This window comes from Mesoplodon bidens, assembly GCF_964165515.1.
Source record: "Mesoplodon bidens genome assembly, chromosome: 1".
NCBI lineage: Eukaryota > Metazoa > Chordata > Mammalia > Artiodactyla > Ziphiidae > Mesoplodon > Mesoplodon bidens.
Genome location: NC_138176.1, coordinates 204,052,359 through 204,073,616, shown reverse-complemented (window position 1 = coordinate 204,073,616; position 21,258 = coordinate 204,052,359). Strand labels below are relative to the sequence as shown.

At 42.0% G+C, this 21,258-nt stretch overlaps 1 protein-coding gene across 2 annotated transcripts; it reads right to left on the bottom strand.

Annotated features, from left to right (window-relative positions):
• Window positions 1-10,956: 10,956 nt before the first annotated feature.
• TIGD2 (tigger transposable element derived 2) lies at window positions 10,957-14,286 on the bottom strand. 2 transcript variants are annotated; one of them, XM_081244647.1, is made up of 2 exons: window positions 14,214-14,286; window positions 10,957-13,796 (listed from the first exon to the last, which is right to left on the bottom strand). In XM_081244647.1, exon 2 carries the CDS (start codon window positions 12,875-12,877, stop codon window positions 11,300-11,302), a length of 1,578 nt encoding a protein of 525 aa, XP_081100773.1. In that variant the 5' UTR covers window positions 12,878-13,796; window positions 14,214-14,286; the 3' UTR covers window positions 10,957-11,299. The 2 variants fall into 2 exon arrangements, with proteins under 2 accessions (XP_081100773.1, XP_081100772.1); XM_081244646.1 differs by having other exon boundaries at window positions 13,976-14,280.
• Window positions 14,287-21,258: the final 6,972 nt, after the last annotated feature.

Here is a 21,258-nt window from a genome sequence, read left to right as displayed (position 1 = left end):
GGTGTGAGCATGGAAGATCTCAAAATGAGAGAAAATACCAAATTTTACTTCTTCAGTATTTTTTCTAGAGCCAACTTTGGCCACTACTTACCCAAACGGTCTGGTTTTCTTGTTGCCAAGCATCCATTCCTCCTCCTAAAATATCAGGGGATCGTTGCTTCAGTTTTATTTGAAAACCACTCTTAGCAATACTGTTTAGAAGGGACAGTCCCTGCCGTAAGCTTGAGAGCTCTGGGCCCTGACTGGATTAAGCCAGGCAGTGGGACTCATCCACCGTTCAGGCCTAGACACACATGTAAGCTCTCAGAGACAATAAGAGATGAGGAGACATTTGCTGGAGGTGGATTTGGTGCTAGAACATGAGTCTTGGAGCTCACCAATACCTTTCTGTGATGAGAGAAGCCAGCCTGGGGGTGAAGCTGACTTACGGGGATGCTGATCACAAAGGTGGACTCTACGAGCATGGGTAGAGTCCTTAATCAAGCTACACCTAAAGCCATGCTTCCCTCTGGACTTTCGAATCAGTACCTAATAGCCTATCACATTCCTCCTTTAAAACCAGTATGACACTTGCTTTATAAAGAGTCATAATGAATACAACATCCCAAGTCAGGCTACTTTTCAAGCAGAAGCAGGAAACGGAGAAAATGTGATGGTCATTCTCAAGTACTTTGTAAAATAAAGTGGGAGAATGATCACCCAAGTTGAGAAATATTGCTTCTAATTACATAATTATGCTGTTATTTTTTTATTTGAAAAATGCTTTGACTTGCTGTTTTATAAAGAACTGAAATGGACATATCTGATTTGTCTAAAACTTATATTGTGCTTTTTCAATATTACCTGACTTTAAACTACTTTCAAAGTATAATAGTTGGAGAGAAAAAATGTTGAATCCTTTGCCCTACAAAATCAAGACGATGAATTCTTTTCTGTTGACCTATGAACCACAACAGTGGGCTTCTTCTCCTTCCCCTTGCCCTGGCTCTCTGAGAGGCCTAGACTGTGTTTTTTTTTTAAAAAAAAAAAAGGAAAAGTAATTCATGATGACAACTGAAAGTCCTACTTTACACTTTTTAAGAGGTAGTGATGTTTCAAGGTTTGTACAGTGGAGCCTGTCACTTTTGGTTAGGTTCAAATCCAGTTCCATAGGTTGAAAATGAAATTAGAGAGGATTAGTTTAGCGTTAAAATTTTTTAAAGTGAAATTTATGATTTAGAGTGGAAAAAAATTATCTTAATGTTAATTTTCAAGGCAGTTGATTTAGAATGTGCTTCACATGTTCCCCATTTCTCTCCCACAACTTTATTTTTCTCCATTGCCGTGAAGTCCAGCACAGGGACAAGAGGCTCACTCAATACAGCCATGTGGGTTTCCCCTCCCTCCTTATCCCCTTCAATTCCCCTTTGTTTAATCCTATAGGCATGGTTGGTAAAATCAATGGCCATTGATGATTAACTCAATCTCCACCCCCTTCCTTTACCCCGAGGTTGGGAGGTGGGTCTGAAAGTTCCAAGCTTCTAATCAAAGCAACCAGTCCCACTCCTGAAGCTATCTGGGGGCCCCCCAAGAGTCATCTCTTTAGAATATCACCCTTATCACTCAGGACATTTTTTTTTTAATTAGAGAAAAAATTGAGAAGACACACAAAAGTGGAGAAGCAAAAGCGTAAACGTTTGAAGAAGTAAGACGAAAAGAGGGGGACTGGAATGCAGAGAGAGAGATGAGCAGGTCCCCATCTTTTGAGGGAGAAGCTTAGAGAAGGAGGAGGTACCCTCTATTCTTTTTTCCCCTTTCCTTCATCTTCCCACTCTCCCTCCCTTTTCTCTATCTCCCATTTTCTTTTAGTTAAAGAGAAAGAAGTAGACTTGGCATCTGGGAGTAATGAGATCCACTGATGGAGGAAGGGACTCCCTCTCTGTCCTCATCACCCTCACCGTTTTATCACCACTGAAAGGTACTAGAATTAGTCTGCACTTACCAGTCTTATTTATTTCATCTCTCATTATCTTCTGTTTAACATTTTTAAATTGTAAAATATCATGTGCCTACAGAAAATCACATAACGTATATTGCACGCTTTATTTACTACCATTAACTCTTCCATTGACTGGTACTGGATTCTGCCTTCATCCGTCAGTGACCCTGCTCTGATAAGGGTCACAGTGACTTACCTGCAATTATGATATTGATAACTATATTTTATTTTTCAAAGTTCTGTTTAGTTCCTTTTCAAATCTGCTTGATCTTTAAGTCTCCTATGTCTTGCTCATATTTTAAACCTTCTCTTTGTATAAGCTAAACTTTACTATGTTTGCATTCTATAGTAATTGCAATAAGTAGAGTCTGAGTGGGTCTGATGCTGCTTTCAGTTGTGTCTGCTGGGTCTTACGGTGCGTTGTGGGCTCTTTTTCTTTGGAACTTTATCCATGGAATTTTTTGAGGACTATGTTGAAGTTGTATTCCTTCAGAGAGGATTTGTGTTTATTCCTACCAGTCTTCTGCAAGCACAACCATCTTAAATTAAATTGTCGGCTGAATGGTCTGGGGATAGACAGTAAATTTGTATTGCAAACCTATAAGAAGTCAGGCTCGTGTTTACAAATTCTGAGGAAAGATATTTCTATTCCTCCCACCCAATGCCAGGGTCAAAATGGGGGAGTTTTCTTGCTGCCCCTCCTGTGCCACAAGTTTATTCTGATTCCTTTTCACTGAAGATGTAAGCCTTTTGTGATCCCAACTTTATGGGAGATTTTCTCCTATCTCTCTGACTTTTATTAAATAATTCTTTCCTGTAATTATTTGAGTAAACAATGCTGTCCCACTCCTTTACTGTAAAATGCTTGAGAATAAAACTTTTATCTTAATCAAGAATATAGTGCTCCATATGGTACTGATTCGTTCTGTCAACCAATATTTATTGAACATGTTTGTCCCAGGACTATTTTGTATTCTGGATACACAAAAATCGTCAGGGCATTTAAAGTCCCTGCTGTCCTGGGGCTTAAATTTGTTAGCGTACATCGTAGGTGTTCAAAAAAGTATTAGTGAAATAAATGAATTATCCAGTGATGAGTAACAGAAGAAAAAAAGAGAATTGTCAGCCACAAAAGAGGGTAAGGTTACATTTACAGAAATGTCTGCAAAAAAGGACCAAGAGAGTTAAAATTAGCTGTCTAAGGAGGCATTCTAGACCCAAATCTAGGTTGAATGTCAGATAGGGCCCAAGATGAGAATAAACTGGCTTAACTGGAACAGAAAAGTCTAGAAATAGAAAGCTAAACAATATCCCAACAAACTTGTAGTGTTCTTGAATATCTTGCTTTTTATCACAGCTCTGCTATGTGTACATATGTCATTTAAGAACACTGGCAAATAAGATGATGACAATGGCTCTGAGGGGTACCTCCTCCTTCTCCAAGCTTCTCCCTCAAAAGATGGGGACCTGCTCATCTCTCACTGCATTCCATTCCCCCTCTTTTCATCTTACTTCTCCAAACATTCACACTTTTGCTTCTCCACTTTTGTGTGTCTTCTCAATTTTTTTCTCTAATTAAAAAAAAATGTCCTGAGTGATAAGGGTGATATTCTAGAGATGACTCTTTGGGGGCCCCCAGATAGCTTCAGGAGTGAGACTGGTTGCTTTGATTAGAAGCTTGGAACTTTCAGACCCACCTCCCAACCTCGGGGTAAAGGAAGGGGGTGGAGATTGAGTTAATCATCAATGGCCATTGATCTTACCAACCATGCCTATAGGATTAAACCTCCATTAAAGCACCTAAACAACAGGATTCAGGAAGCTTGCAAGTTGGCAAAAACATCCATGTGCCAGGAGGGTGGCCCACCCAACTCTACAGGGACAGAGGCTCCTGTGCTCAGGACCTTTCTGGACCTCACCCTACATGTCACTACATCTGACCATTTGTATCCTTTATAATAAACTATAATAGTAACTGGGGGGCTGTGGGAACCCCCAGCTTTGCAGTCAAGACAGAGAGAAGTGAGGGTAACCTGGGGACCTGATACGTGACACTTACATGTGAAGTGAGGGCAGTCTTATGGAACTGAGCCCTTAAACCTGTGCGGTCTAACCCTGATAGTGTCAGAACTGTAGGACACCTAGTTGGTGTCAGCGTTGGAGAAGCTGTGTTGGAAAAGACACCGTGTATTTTGGTGTCAGGAGGGAAAAAAACCCTTCAGGCCCCTACCAAACTTGACACCAACACTTGTAATTACACTTTTAATAAACTTCATGTTGAAATCATATTAGTTTGTGCCTAGAAGATGACCTGCATTCCTCCTATTCATTCCCCCCATCCCACTGCAGACTAACCAATTGCTTCAAGGGCAAAAAGCCTTCCCGATCCTCATCAAAATTTACCTTTCTCTCTCTCATACTTTTATTTCTTTATAATGTATCTTTAATCATGGCACTTTCACAGTCTGCTTTGTGTTAGAGTAGGCAAGGGATACACAAAGAACAAGAACAAATTGTGGTAGAGGTACAGGGTATAGGGACGTTGTACAAAATACCTGACCGGTACTCCTCAAAACTGTCAGGGTCATCAAAACAAGTGCATTCTGAGAAACTGTTACAGCCAAGAGGAACCGAAGGAGATATGAAAACTAAATGTAATGTGATGAGATCCGGGAACAAAAAAAAAAGATATTAGGTTAAAACTAAGGAAATATGAATAAATTATAGAAAAACAAACAAAAACCTATTATGGTAAGTTACATGGATAGAACATATAAACAAAGAAAACATGCTATTCTTGAACAATCTAGAAACTTCTTAGCAGATTAATTCACATACAAATCATTAGAAGTGTGGCCAATAAAAAGCCACTATTTGTCTACACTTCAATAGCTCTACAATTTATTTTATATATTTAAATGAAATAAAGCAGCATGTCTTTAAAAGACATGCAGTAGTAGTTAAAAGGATTACCCTACCTTTACTCCTAAATTAGAAAAATATAAGTGTGTGTGCAAGAGCAATTAATAGTATCATGAAATAACTTCTTAGATTATCTTGTAAATATCTGATTTTTGTATATTCATATGTAACATATAATTATAAATGTATATATACTAAATGGAAATTTTTTATGTATGCCATTACTTCTAATTCTGTTTTCAAAAGAAAGGCAAGATTTACAAAAAAATTTATATTTCATAGAACCTAAAAGATATAATTATTTTATATACCATGAAGAAAGACAAAAATGCTGTCAACTATAATTGTAAGATGCTGTTGATTGCAAGAAGTATCCCAATTTCACAGGTATTAAAATGTGTATCTTTAGAATCAATCAAATACAGTAGTTTTTCTCATGGTAGAAACATTTTTAATTATACATTGTGCTAATTTAATTGGTGAGTATAATTTACAGTACTGAATATTTGTACAGTGCAGGATAAAACCCTTCATTCTCTAGTTTTTATAGAAAAGCAACTTAGGTATTTTATGTACTATAGGTTAAGTATCTTATTAATACAATGAGGAGACACAGACTCCCCCAAATACTAAAGTAAATCAGCAAATGGCCCCAAAAAGCTGATTAAGAGAAAATGGAAATACTATTCCCTATATATTGTCCAACTATAACAATAATTTTAAAAAATACAACCATACTTTGGGAGTCAGCTTTGTGTTGTGATTATTACATTGAAACAGCTTAAAATATGTTAGTTTGGATTAGATCACATTGATTATCAAGACTCCTATTGAATTCATCTTTTAAGTTACATTTTTAAAGCCAAAAAGGGGAAAAAAAAATCTGGGTTCTCTGTCATCTTAAATTAACACACTAAGACTATGTGTATAACCTCAGACATTTCTCATTAAGAAAACAGAGTATCTTTAAAACTTTATTCTGTTATATGACTTTTTTAAAAAAATTAAATGCTTCAGTGGATGAGGAAAACTGTTTTCCTTAAGTTTACTTTGCCTTTTTTTAGGTTCAAAGGTAATTATGTTTTCTTGGTAAGTAAGTTCCAGATGATCAACATATTCTGAAATATAGTAAAGAATTGGGTAACATTTTTGTTGGTTTTAGAAGAATTAGATGTGACTTGGTCATAAGTTCAGCTATTAAGGTTCCTCTTGAGAACAGAAGCACTTTTGGTAGTTACTTCATAGGTTAATGAGGCTGAGTCTTACAATTTTTCTCTTCTAATTTAAGAAAAAAAAGTTAAATGTTCCAAAACCTCACTGATTCCTTTAATATATGGAGAGTAACTCTAATCTATCATATCCCCCAGTGATTTAATTAGTTACAGTGGTATTAGCTAATAACCTCATTACAGAGTCACTATGAACATACAAAAACCCAAAGGTCTATGCTTGAAGTTCTAGGGATAGTCATAAATTACACCTAAAGTTCTATAAAGGAGCTACACTAAATATTTTCATATCCATCTTTAGGCTGACCAAAAAATGTGGAAGACAGTATGTATGCCTTACACATTTCATCATACATTTATAGCACCTTTTGTTTCTCGCTTTCCAAATTATACTAAACAAGTATGTTCTTGACATGGGTCTGCAAGCCAGGCAGGCTTGGTTCTTGGGGCAACCTAGACCAGGAGGAAGAGTGAAGAGCCAGGAACAAGGATAAGCAACGCCCGGCCCCAGGGATTTCCATGTAGAAAGGATGTCGGCCACCCCAATAACCTGTGGAGACATGGCTGGATCTACCCTCTAGCCCCGGGCCTGATCTTCTGATCAGAAGAAAATTTAAAAGATGCCCTCATGATGACTGCATCTGTTGCATGGAGCTTCACTGAAGGATTTCGTGAGCCTGATGGATTTACGATGATACTCAGCTGCCTGGGGAATAACCCTGGTGGAAGCATTCTCTGGAATTACACACACCCAGCTAAAAGTGGTTTTAAGGAAGGTTTTGGCTGAGAGCCTCGTGGATTCCTGCAGTCTGGATGCCCGTGGGGGAACGGAGGACCGCAGCTTCCTGCAAGGGCGGCCTCTGTCCTTGTCTCAGACAGGAGTGGTTGGTCTCTGCCAGCTCCCTTTGCGAACTCCTCAAACGGGTATCATACTTCACAGGATTGGTGCTGAGGATCACAAAATAGACTTTGCTTTGGGGAACGCCCAGCGTCGTGCCTGGCACATAGCAGACATCCAGCACGTGAACTGGGCGCACCCCCGCCCTCCAGGAGGGAATTTCACTACGGGACTTCCCACCTGTATCGAATAGGCAGGCCTGTGCTGGACTCCAGGTTGAAGTGGGCTCCAGACTGCAGTCCGGCCCTGGGAGGCGCGGCCTGGAGGGAGCCCCTACCCTTGGCCACGAGGCCACCCGTCTGGAGCTGAGAGAAGCAGCTTCTACTCCCTTCTTGGCCCCTAGCGACTATGTGATCTTAGGCAGATCAACTCCCTTCTCTGGGTCACTGGTAGGGAAACCGCCTAATTTCTCTTCTAAGCTGGGACACATGCGAGTAAAAAGGGCTCTGTAACACTTACTCTGAACAACCAGCGTAAATCAGGATGCTGCTGGGCGAACCAGGCCCAGTGACCCCTGGACTCATCTGTTAGATGGGGGACCGCACTGATGGCGCTGCTTCCTGGCTGGGCGCCTGTCTGCTCCTCCAGTTTCCCCTGTGTTTGCACCGGCAGTTTGCATTTCTGCCTTTAGCAAAAGAGCTCATCACCTCACAAGGATGCCCTCAGCTGCCTGGAAGAACCCATCTCTCTTTGAGCCCCGTTATCCCAGACTACAGCTAAAGCAGGCCCCACCTGTGCTTGTTTGTCTGTTTACTGATGGGCCCCTGTGATGACTGACAGCACACATGTAGTCTTAAGGGCCTGAGGGACCCAGCACTGCCCTCTTACCTGTGGCAGCGACCCCAGCCAGCATTCCCAGTGATGAGGCAGTGCCCTAGACCTCAAGGGTGCCCAGGCCTCCAGGAGGTCTGCACAGAGTCACCATGAGAGAAGGACTGTGACTCATTCTCCAGCCTAAGCCTGGAGGCCAGGGATTCTCAGTGAACAGCCATAGGGTTGCTTAATAGCTGGTGTTTATGAACACTTGTGGAGTGTGCCCGTTTAACCTGCCACCCTTTTACATGTGAAGAAACTTGAGGTTCCGAGAGGCCCGGAAAGCTGTCAAGGTTACCTAGGGAGAAAGCAGAGAAGCTGGTGTCTGTACTCCAATCCATGACCCTTCAACAACCCCGCTCCTTCTTCTTAGCCAGAGTTTCACAAAAGGTGCCAATGAGATATACGAGGTAGTTTTGGGTTACAGATTGTCAAGTTATAAAAAAAAAAAAAGTTTTATATTTACTTTAACTTGGACTAGAAAGAGACCGCAGTCAGCACACAAGACCTGTGATTTTGCTTAGGATGGAGATAAAGTATATGTTTAAATAAGAACAGGTGAACTTTGTGAAAATACTAGTAAGTAGACACAGCCCTCCTGAAGGAGGGCTATATTTGTAGGGCAGGTCCTGGCTTTGATTTTAATACGTTGGGGGGCTTTGGGCACATCACTGGAGGCAGAGTGTCTCTGAGATCATGACCTAACTAGCTGTCTCCTGCTTCATGTCAGCTGTGCCATTGAGTCCACCATGAGCTTCCTTAAATCCAGAAAATTCATGATGAAGTGACCACAGAGCTCAATCTGAAGCTAGATTGAGAACAAAGAGAGTCCTGGAACAAGAGCACCATTATAATCCTATAATTCTACTTGAATTGACTGTGCCTACTGATCTGGGCCCTGCCAAGTCTGTTATATTTACTGAGCACTCAAGGTTCTCCAGTCAACCCCCATATTACTCTCTGAAATTAAATTAAGAAATAGTAAATATTCCCACTACACAAGTTTTTTTAAAGTATACTCTCAGTTGCCAAACACTTCCCATTTGGTCTGAGTTCTGTTTGTCTTTCAAATCCTCTAAAAAAATAGGCACTTTTATAAATGGAAAATGTATTAATTTCCATTTATAAATTTATTTAAAAATAAATTTGTGGATACTTTCTGTAAGGTGCACCAAGTCAAATGAGAGCACATTATTTTCTGTGCTTCTCAAACTAGGCTACATATAAGGAGGGTGGGGTTCACCAAGATAACACGATGCATCTTCCTAGAGGATATAATTAATATAACAATACCTGGAAGAGGAAAACGATTTTTGTATTACAATTAATTATGGAATTAGAATGCACAGTTTATATCGGTCTTTAATGATAAAACAGGATTCAACCATTTCAGTGTCATGACTGAAAGAAGTCTGCGAAGTTTTTGTTAGCAGAAAGCTCTGTGAAAAATGCAAAGCAGTATTCAAATATGTCATCACCATTTCCAGGCTTCAGAATCCCTTTGCCTCCAAGAAACCAAATAGTTTCAGGACTTATCTGCACAAAGTTTCATTTCCTCAGGCCTTTCTAGTAAGTGAAATTGTGTAACCTGAGAGAGGTGTGTTAATAATAAGGTATGAATCCTTCCAAAGGAAATATTCTTAGAGGTTTTCCGAAAAGGCCTTTCTCGAACTCAAAGCCTCTGCTTTGTCAAAAGGCAGAATTCTGAGCTCTAACAGTCCTCATGAAGGTCTGCCAGAGCTCCTAAAATCTCAGGTCAGTCACAACAAAGCTCCCAGTATAAGGCTGGACCTCATTACTGTAACCAGTCTCCTGTGATATTTCTTTTGCTCTAATTTTCTACTGATCCTGTGTTACTTTAGTTTGATATTTCAAGTGTCCTCCTAACTGCTATCTTATCTGCTTTAAAGGTATTTTATTACTTCAGTAAACGAGGCCAATATCAGTAACAGATTCTATGAACAAAGCCAACATCTATGTATTTTATTAGCAGGACTGGAGCAAAGAAACTACAATTCCATTCCCATTTCCTTTTATAATTCAAACTAAGATGTCTTCAACGTGCCGGCATGCCCCACTGTGCCTAGTGGTAGATGGTCGGGAAATGATTTCTGAATTGGATTAACCTTGCAGTTTTCTTTGAAGTAAATTATTACTATATTTCAGCTGAATCTAGTCACTTGATCTCTTTTATCTCACCTCCCTCTAAAGAGTTTTCCCAGTGCAGCAACATCAGGGTTGACTGACACACTGGATCTGCTGAGCACACTTCTGAAACATCATTTCTGCAGCTCGGTAACAGGAGCTAACACTTAGAGGACGTTTGCTGAGCCAGGTCCTGTTTTAAGCCTGTATTACTTAAAATCCATATATTAACACATGTACTCCTCAAAATACTCTCAGAGGCAGGTATTATTCCTATTTTACAGATGGGTTAAGTAACTTGCCCATGGTCACACAGCAGCCTAGGCTGTTCTATAGTGCCTTTCTCATGTTCAATTTAACGTCAGTTCATGTGATGGCTCCACAAATGCAACGTATGCTTATATTCTCAGTATTAGTTCTCACAGAAAAATACGCTATTATGAAAGCAAATGATGTACTTTAAAGCTTTGAAGTGTTACCTCAAATAGCTTATTAAAGAGAAAAAACTACTTACATATCTCTACTAATAAAGGATCAAAATGACAGGTAACACAGTTTAAACCTTATTCTCTTCTAATAGCAATGATTTGGAAAATGAAATCTATTTTTCTGGAACAATGATGGCATTCTTTCCACAACTCTGAAGGAACTCTCCCTACTGCCAGATGAAATAAAAGTGAAGTGCGAGTCCTCTGCCTGGGGACGTTTTAACCTTGTTTCTTCTTACTTCATTATACAGAGACAGCCAATCTGAATTGCTGATTGTCCAAATACTATTGCTATAGAATGCCATATTTCAGGCTTCAGACTATTTTCCTTCAGTTCTCTGCTTTCACAGTGAAATACGCGTACTTCAAGTATAATCTTCGCTGAGTTCTAAAATTTTCGGCAGGTGGAAAAACGGTAGAAAGGGAAACTTACCCTCCACGTATTTCAGTTTGGAAACTGAAGTTCAGAGAAAGTCATAAAAATTCAATTTAAGAAAGATTTATTGATTGCCTAGAGTGTGCATGGTACTCTATTAGACAATGAAATTCAGGCACAGAACAGATACAGGATCCCTGGCCTCAGGTACCTTATGATCTAAATTAGTATAATACAGATTAGAAACAGACAAGATACATGTCAATGCTCACTTCCTAGAACTGACATTCAAGCACAGTAATTTAAGTAATCCAAAACAGCATCTAATCCTAAATTCATTAATAAAATGTATTTGGCCTTGAAATCCACAGCACTTCAAACAAGATAATTAAGTTCCACTGCAGATAAAGTCACAAAGATGCAAACACACTGAAACCCTTAACAGGATTATTAATGACTTTTGTTATTCTGGATCTTCTGTTTTCTTCTTATTATCGTTCGAAGCCTCCGCAACACCAGTTTATCAGACAGAAGCATGTCATCCTGTTGTTCTAGATAATCCAGTAAATTTTCGGTCCATTCAAGTGCAGCTTTGTGGCTAATATGCTTCTCTGGGTTCAGTTCTGTTTTTCTAGTCTTACTGGAAGGCTTGTGCTCGGCAGGCTTGGCCTGGTCCTCGGCACCTTCACTGTCAGTTAGCACTGGACAGTTTGAGTCATTACTCCGAGAGTCAAACCACTGATCAATATTCTCAAGGTCAACATGTTCACAGTCTTCTGTATTCTGTAAAACTGTTGCTAAGTTAGCTGCTAAAATGGCTCCTTCATCAATATTCATGCCTGAATTCTCTTCATTGCCAGGGAAAAGTTTTTTCCATGCTTTGGTTATGGTACTTGATTTTACCATGTTCCAAGCTCTTGACACTTCATAAATTGCATCTAACACTGTCAAGTTCTTCCAGAACATTTTGGGGTCAATTCCTTCATCCACGTACTTCTGGAGAAGTCCTGCTCGGTAGTATCTTTTCACTGTGGCTAGAACTCCTTGGCTCATAGGTTGAATGAGACTTGTGACATTTGGTGGTAGATATTTCACAATTATTCTGCCATCATCCGAACTCAACAGTTCTTCATTTGGATGTGCTGGGGGAAAATCCAAAAGGAGCACTGCTTTTTCTAGAAGACCCTTGGATTTCAAATGCTTCTGTACCTGTGGCACAAAGTACTTTTCAAACCACTGTCTGAAAACAGAATGTTCTATCCATGCACTTTTTTGACTGAAATAAGTGACAGGAAGGTTTGAAAGGTCAGCTCCTTTGAATGCACGAGGTTTTTTTGCTTTCCCCACAACACAAAGATTAAGTTTGTGTAAACCTGTGGCATTTGCACAACACATAATAATGATTCTCTCTCTGCTTGACCTATAACCAGAAGTACTCCGCTCAGTTTCAAGAGCTAATGTCCTTGATGGTAGGCATTTCCAGAACAATCCAGTTTGATCAGCACCATAAATTTGTTCTGGTTGTAGATCCTCTCTCTCAACGAATTCCTGAAAATTACCACAAAACTCACTGGCAGCAGTTTCATCTCCTTTCAGTTTTGTTCCTTTACCAGCAGCTTTTGGAATACCATGGCGCTGCTTAAATCGAGTCAGCCAGCCAGATGATGCATTAAAATCACCTTCCATCCCCAGGGCGTCAAAAAAGAACTTGGCTTGTTTTGCACAAATCGTTCCAGACACTGGAATCCCCTCTGTTTTCTGTTGGTTAAACCACTCTATCATAACTCTATCAAGTTCCTCATATGTTGATGACTTCATAGATTTACGTTTCGATACCCCACTTGTAGGATCTGAACTGTTGGCATAGTTTATTATCCTTTCTTTGTTTTTTTTAATATCACGCACTGTGGATTCACCAATTCCATACACCACAGAAAGTTTTTTGAAAGAGATGCCTTCCTCTAGTTTCTTAATAATGTCAAGCTTGTCCTTAATTGTCAACACCACACGCTTTCGTTTCCCCAACATTGTATCTAATATTTTAGACGATTACTAGAACAAGATATTTAACAACTTAGATTTGGACACAATGAGACTAGAAAATGGGGTTTTAAGGTCCCTTTCCTGCCCCCCTAGGACCTAGACGGACAGTGTGCTGGCCAATTTCCAGAAAAGGCCTACATGACTCTCTTCACTTTGCCGTTTTGAAACTTACAAACTTCAAACAACAAGGACTGGCTCCACTGAATCCTATCTTCTATCTTGCTTCCTCCTCCCTTAGTTTAAGATCTTTTCATGAACTGCGTTCTCAGTGGCTATGACAACCAATATTGTACCAGCAAGGTCTCCAAAACAGTCATATTACATACTTGATTCTTGCCATCCTTACGGGCGAAGCTCTATGTTAAAGGAACTAAGACTATGGTGGGAGTATTTGGGGCAACGTGCTAGGGAACAAAGAGTTGAAGACAGGGCTTGCAAACCTGATAGGAAAATACAACGGGAAAACTCGCCCCCTGACTGCTGTCCTTGTCAGGCAGTGCGTTGTATGGAATGCTACCTCCCCAGGCAAGGGCTGCTACACGTTGTGCAAGTGAGTGGTTATGGAAATTGTAAGCAAGCAGGGTAAGGCAAGCTGAACAGAAGGGAGCGGTGCAAATCAGGTGAAAGTGGACAGGCAGGAAACTGTGTACTTTAACATGACACAAACCTCCACCTCATGTGTTTGACAACTGAAAAGGAAAAAGGTGGACAAGAAGTGGTGTCACATGATTAAAGAAAGCATCAAAAAACTTCATTGGCAGAAATCAGGACTCATGGTAGAGGGTATGGGGTGGGGGAAGGCTCAGTGAAGATGTTACGATAATCCTGGTGAAAGATGATCCTCGATGGGCCAACAGAAGTAGTTCCTGTCGGGGGCTGTATAGGCACTCGTAACCTCCGAAACCTAAAGGAAGATACCAAAAACATTTTTCTTTCAATATCAGGGTCTGTGGCATTACCCACATCTATCCTGCGACTGTGTTGAGAAAATTAACGCCTCCTAGGAATGTGATGGCTAAATACGACACAGACTGCTTTCAGGCATTATCTAGAGTGTCAGGGAACGGGACCTGCATTGCCTACCTCCTGAAATTAAGAGGTCAGAGAGGAGCCGCGTTAGCGAGGGCCTCTCCCTGCACGGAGAGCTCCGGAACGCCGGACGTCTTTGCTCCGTGGGAGCCCGGATTCCTCCGTGGACGCCAGCGACCAGGATGTCACCGCCGCAGCCAGCCAGCGAGCGGGCGGGCGCTTGGCCCAGGGGAGGCCAGTCCGCGGGCCGGGGGCATCGCTCTCCGCCTGCCTTCGCGGCGGCCAAACCAACCTGAGAGCAAATGGAGTCTCCCGAGGGAGGCTGACACCGGCGGCGGCGGCGGCGGCGGCGGCGGCAGCGGCAGCAGCAGCAGCGGCAGCAGCAGCAGCAGACAGTAAGCAGCGAGCGTCGCCGCCGGAGCCGGAAGGCGGGGGATTAGGGGGCACGCGCGCGCCCCCGCAGGAACGTTGTGTCGGCGAGGGGGCGGGGCCTCCGCGGGCGAGCGCGCGGCCCGGGGGCGGGGTCTTCGGCGAGCGGGCGGGAGGGGGCGGGAGGGGGCGGGAGGGGGCGGGAGGGGGCGGGCCCAGCCGCCGCGGAGTCTCTGGGCGCCGCGTGGGTTCTGCTAAGGGCCCGGCTGCTCCAACCTGCAGACTGCTTCGCCGGCCAGCAGGGGGCGGTACAAGCTCACCTTGTCTCAGCCCTTTTCCCAGTGTCCCGGTTCCGTGGGCAAAGCTTCCTCCGTTCCCAGGTGCAATAAATATCGCACCTTCGGAGGGCTCGCGAGAAAGCTGCGCATCCTCAGGTGTCCCGAGCGGGATGCGAATGGGGCAGGGCGAGCGCACGTGGAGCGTGTTTACAAATAGCGGCCCCGGCGTCCGCGCCTCCCAGCGCCGACTCCCGGGCATCCCCAGCCCGCCCGCCGCGGCACGACGAGCCGGAGCAAGGACCGCGAGCCAAGGTAAGAGCGAGCGGACGCGGGTCCTGGCCGAAGGCAGGGAGGCTGGCTCCCCGTGGGGACTGGGGGGAGAGGAGAGGACGTGGGGCTTACAGTCTGCAACACCCATCCGAGCGAGCCCTGGACAGGTGGGGCGCAGCGGAGGGCGGTCAAACTGGATATCGGGTCTCTCCTCCCCGGTGGGTTGCTCGAGGGTGTGTGTCACGCTCTCCGTAGAAGCTGCTCTGTGCAGAGCTGCCTGTGCCCGAGTCTGTGGGAAGCTCCCTCGTGAATTTCCTGCCGCTCCTTCACTGCCTCTGCTTCTAGGTAGTAGTAAGAGAATTTCAGTTTGACAGAGGCTCCCTTGGTTTGTTTGAAACGGAGATACTGTACGTTTCTATCTTGGCTTTTTAAATGGAGGGAATGCGGGCACCTGTGTGCTAATTACCCTGCGATGAACCGTGCCTTCTCCGCGTTCCCGGACTCGCTTCCCCCGCTGGGCCCTCGGAGCCTTCCCTGGAGAAGGGAGCTCCGCCTTCCTCCTGTAGCACCTGTTTACCGAGGAAACGCTTTTCGTCTTTCCTTTATTACCCTTTCTTTTCTGTATAATTTGAAAAAATGGAGACGCCTTCAGTTAAGTTTCTCTAATTTCTGAACATAAATGTCTAACCTTTTTCGTTAACATAAAGTAGCGTAGTAATTCCTCATTTATTTGCAAAGGCCACGTTGTTGCTACAGTGTTTCAAAAGGGAACTGACCTGAGCATTCTTACTGCAGAAAAGATGTTGATTTTAAGGCTTCTAATTATCTGACTTCCTTGCCCAGACTGCTCAATTGCCTTCCTCAAAATCGTAGCTTTCCCCTGTCTGACGTGTTGGAGAATCTTTGATCTCCTAGATACACTGTGAAGTTCTAGTGGTTTTTGACAAACGTCTGCTTTTCCTGAAGGTAGATCTCCGCCCTCCCCCCTCCCCCCCCAAATCAACCACTCAGTCTTGGTTGACTCTTTTGGATAAAGTGCAACCTCATGCTAGTTTTGTATCATTTTTTAAAGATTGCCTCTTTTCTCTGGTAGTTGTAACAAGCGTGAAAACAGTTGTATCCAAGGTATGAAACGTTATTCATTCCTCAGAAGGGAAGAGAGCTGACATTTACTGACTGCCAATCAAAAGACACTGGCAGAAGTTGGCAACCTGATTTTCCCCCTACTGGGGTCACTGGTCCCATGATATTTAAATGAAATGAACTCTGCCTCTTACCTCCCTCCCCCACTATCTCTGGCGTTTAATTTTCTTCCAGACACCACCTGGATCCTTTCTGTTTCTGAATTCTCCAGCTTGCTTGTGTCTTATCACTGTTCCCTTTTCAGCACCTTGTGTGAGTTCAAATCTGGAACACAGCCCACATTCCTTGATTTCCTCAAAACACCACTTGGTAGGAGGCAGTTGTATTTAGCCGACTTTTAATAAGACTTTACCCAAGGGGCTTCCCGGGGCTTCCCTGGTGGCGCAGTGGATGAGAATCCGCCTGCCAATTCAGAGGATATGGGTTCGAGCCCTGGCCCGGGAAGATCCCACATGCCGCGGAGCAGCTAAGCCCGTGTGCTGCAACTACTGAGCCTGCGCTCTAGAGCCCACAAGCCACAGCTACTGAGCCTGCGTGCCACAACTCCTGAAGCCCGCGCGCCTAGAGCCGTGCTCCGCAACAAGAGAAGCCACTGCAGTGAGAAGCCTGCGCACCGTGGCGAGAAGTAGCCCCCGCTCATCGCAAGCAACGAAGATCCAACGCAGCCAAAAATAAATAAAATTAAATCTTAAAAAAAAAAAAAGACTTTACCCAAGACAGCTTTACACGAGATCCTTTCCTCTAACAGACTTGTTTCTTTTTATTGGGGGGAGGGGTCGCTAATTGCAGCAGATATACATTAGAGTACAAGGCGGGGGGAACTTAAAGTAGAATGTCTGTCAGCCTTGTTTTATTAAGAGCCTAGCTGGCCACAGGGAACTTCTTGCCAATTCTTTTCTTTGGGTCACAGTCTTGGCTCCATCTTGCTTTGCTGTTCTCTCCCTTCTCTCGCCAGCATTTTTCTCAAGGCCCCTTCTCTCCTTCCCTCTCAGCTGCTTGTGAAATCTTAAGATTCTTTTTCCTTTATTACGCGGAGTAATTTCGTCTACTGTTCTGTTTTCTAGTTGTCCCTTACCATTCACTGTGGTTTATTCTCTAATCAAAAGACACTTCACTCCTGTGGAATTCTGCCACCAATATTTCTTTCCTTCTACATATACACAGTCTCTCTTAATCCTTGTAATAATACTGTGAGGCTGATGTTACCTCATTTATGTACAGGGGAAAAAAGGCTAGAAAAGTGTGTGAATCTATCAAATGTAGGTTGTAGAATGGAGTTTTATTTGGCTTTAAAACAACATTCTCTGCCCACGCTATCACAATCGAAGTATTTAATTTAACTCAAAGACATGAAAAGAAGAAAGTATATCATGATTCCTTTTTTGCAAAATTTAAGTTGCCATTTATTAAAATGGAACTTTTGACATTAACCTCCCAAAAAGGCATTCTAGTTGTGAGAGCCCTTCAAGTCTGCAACTATGTTCATCAGACATAGCATTTGATTTATTGGAATGTGAGTTTTCTTAAAATTACTCCAAATCACCTGAAAATGACTTATGTTTCTCACCATTACAAGTTCTAAATTCCTTTTCTGCTGAGATAATATCAGTGCAAGTGCATTATGTGCCTCATTTTCAGTGGTATCCTTTATTCATAATAGTTTTTTAGCAGAATAGAAAACCTCTAGGTAGAGTAAATTTTTAATTTTAAAGGAACTGCTTTTTTGCTTTTGGGGTTCCATTTAGTTTATCATTGACCATCATCTACTTGGAGATTTTTGTTTGATACCTGAATTAGCTACTCCAATAAGCTTAGGATGAGGACATGATAACATTATTCCATATGTATTAAACTGATTTAATATCAAATAGTATTTCTCTGTTAATTGAAAATTTTACTGCCAATGGAAAATCAATGGTTTTCACAAAAAAGGTTTACTGTTACCTATTTTAAGGGGCATAAAATATAAAGGGGTATTTTCAGCTAAAATATAATTTTGGGGGTGTGTTTTAGGGCAAATAAGCTGTGAAACAGTTGTGATCAGTGAAATGAAAGTTTGTACTTTGAAGTCTCTTTTAGCTGTAAAGTTATTTTACTTTATATTGTAGACAAAAGCTCAAATTATTCTTTTTTAATATAAAAAATGTTCTTTTAAATGGTTAAAGGTAGGAACACTTTTCCGCTTAAATTTCTTGACACAAGTAAGAGATCAGATTACTCATTGGAAAGTCCCATTCCTTTAAAAAAAAAAAGTTAACATGATATGGAAAGATAGTGATGACTTACACTCTTGTGTCATAGTATCAGATAGATGCTCAGCAGGGGACTTTTAAACTTAATTTTGTTTTCCATGTTTCTTTGTTGGCTGGCAGTAGGTTTTCAGCTGACTGGCATTATAAGTAAAGAGGAAAGAATGAGTTCCTGGAGGGTAGAAAAGATTTAATAGGGTTGGAAGAAGGAAAATTGCTAGTGGAAATGTTAAAGAAAAGTTAGAAAAACGTGTGGATATAAATTGAAGAAACCAGTGAATTGTTGATTGTTGTCAGCAATGTGGGTGGGAAACTTGAGTGAACTTTACATACTACCCACCTTACCTTTCCAAACCTGCCCAGTTTCCAACTGTTCTCTAAAGGAGGCTGCAGTTCCATCAGGTGGGTCAAATCAGGTTTACTCAGAGCCTGCGGTGCATTACTCTCCCTGTTCCCGGCACATGCAGCTGCATGGTTTCAGGCTACTCATTCTTCTCCTTAGATTAAAAAGTCCTCTCCTTCTGCTGTTAATCTGTACATCTTTCAAGTTCTAGTTTGTCCCCAAAGCTGCATTATTCAAGGTTCCTCAGACTTTATGGGTTTGTATCTCCTGGGGTCCAACATCCACATTTTGGGGTCCACCCCAGGGATGAAGCCCAGGAATCCTTATTTTCAGCAAGCATCCCAAGTGATTCTAATATGCTAAAGGTTGAAAACTTTATACATTGACAATCATTGTGAATGAGATTCTTCTCTTAAAACATATTCTTTTGGGAGGGTTTTTCTTGTCTCTTCCCCTCCTCCCTTCTTAAATTATATATGATGTTTGAAGGAAAATATGAAATCCAGAAAAACGAAAAGGAAAACAATCATACCAACATTCAGAGATAACTACTCTTAATAGTTTGGTGTGTATCCATGTTCTTTCTTGTATCAGTGTAACTCTTATATATGTAATGTGTGTGATATATGCGTATTCCAATAGGAACATGAAGTTATACATAAAATTTTATACATGCTTTTATTAACAACTTATTATAAATCTTTTAGATGTTGTTGATTCCCATCAGCCAGACACCAGCAAGAACACACCCTTGCCAAATTAGGCTTACTACTGAAGCAAGGGTAATCCGTACCTTGGAAAACCATGGCCTGTCTCAAAAAGAAGGGTCAGGTGGAGCTTATTATAGGATTTGGATAAGGTGGTTTTTAGAGAAGTTTAAAAAAAGTGAAGGGTCTGTTCTGGGCTGCGTGCTGTCAAAAAGCAGAGGCAATTTGACTGTTAGGTATCTTAATTTTTATCCAGGAAGCTAGAGGAACAGGCTAGAGTCATCATTGGAGAAGAAGCAGTAGTCACTCCTGCTAACCAGAAGAGGGGGATGTTTGGTCATCTTTGTGATGGCACAGCATTCCGCTTCTTTCCTGGTTAAATTTTCAGTTCAGGCAGGATTAGAGAGTGATCTTGTTTTTGTCTTGTTTCACTACAGTCATGGAGAGTCCTCTTCCAATGTCTGAAATTAATTACATTCCTCAGGGTAACACCATGCCTACCTTGTTCAAAGCTTTCAACCCATACTCAAAGGGTCCAGGATCCAAAACAGTTTAAATAATAATCATTCATAAATTTAAATAATAATCATTAGCTCATTCAGCCTTGAAGCTATCCCTAATGCAACTGGCTGGTCATATTATGATGCAATTCTACCTTATGAGACTCCCTTATGCTTGAAGATGACAGATATTAACACCTGCTGCAATGCTTCTAGATTAAAAAGACCTCATGATTGTGTTTCTGAAACTCAATTGGGATCAACTGTAGAAGTTCTCATCACCCGAAAAGAAATACCACACCATTAGTGGTCATTCCACATTCCCTCTAACACTCTTTCTTCTTCCTCAGCCGGCAACCACTCATCTTTATGGATCTGCCTAGTCTTGACGCTTCATATAAATGGAATCATACAATATATGTCCATTGTGACCGTCTTCTTTCACTTAACAAAATGTTTGCAAACTTCATCCTGTTGTAGCATGCATCATACATCGTTTCCCTTTATTGCTAAATAATTGTTATATGGCTATACTATATTTTATTTATCCATCTGCTGCCGGCGAATTTCAGGTTCTTTCTTCGTCGCGAAAGAATTCGGAGACGAAGTGATTGGTAAGAACCAGATTTATTTAGAGAGAAACATAGTCCACTGACAGAGTATGGGCCATCTCAGAAGGCAAGAAACAAGAGGCCTCAAAATATGGTGTGGTAGTTTTTCTGGGCTGGTAAATTCATAGGCTAATGAGTGGGAGGATTATTCCAACTATTTTGGGGAAGGGGCGGGGATTTCCAGGAAATGGGCCACCGCCCACTTTCTGGCCTTTTATGGTTAGCTTCAGGATTGTCATGGTGATGGTGGGTGTGTCATTTAGCGTGCTAATATATTACAATGAGCGTATAATGAGGCTCAAGGTCTGTTGGAAGTCACATCTTCCACCGTCTTGGACCTAGTTGCTTCTCACTAGTTTTCGTCATGTACTATGGCCGTGTCATTCTTTTAAAGGTTGTGCCCCGCCCCCTCCCCTCCTGTTTCACATCTGTCAGTTGATGGACATTTAGGTTGTTTCCACTGCTTGACTATTATGCGTAATGCTGCTGTGAACATCCATGCACAAGTTTTTGTGTGGACATATGTGTTCATTTCCCTGAGGTATACAACAGATTGGAATTGCTGGTTCACGTGATAACTATGTATAACCTTTTGGGGAGCTACTTTCTAAAGCCCTTTACAGTCTTACAGTGTGTGAGGACCCCGTCTTATTCAGACCGCTGTAACAAAATACCACAGACTGGGTGGCTTATAAACAACAGAAATTTATTTCTCACAGTTCCGGAGGCTGGGAAGTCTAGAGCCATGGTGCCAGCAGATTCAGCGTGATGGCTGGCTAGGACCCACTTCCTGGTTGATAGATGCCTTCTTGCTGGGTCCCCACATGGTGGAAGGGGTGAGGGATCTCTGTGGGTCTCTTTTATAAG

What these genes read in the sequence shown, in the direction of transcription:
- TIGD2 (XM_081244647.1), bottom strand. Translation starts at nt 12,877, where the DNA reads ATGTTGGGGAAACGAAAGCGTGTGGTGTTGACAATTAAGGACAAGCTT.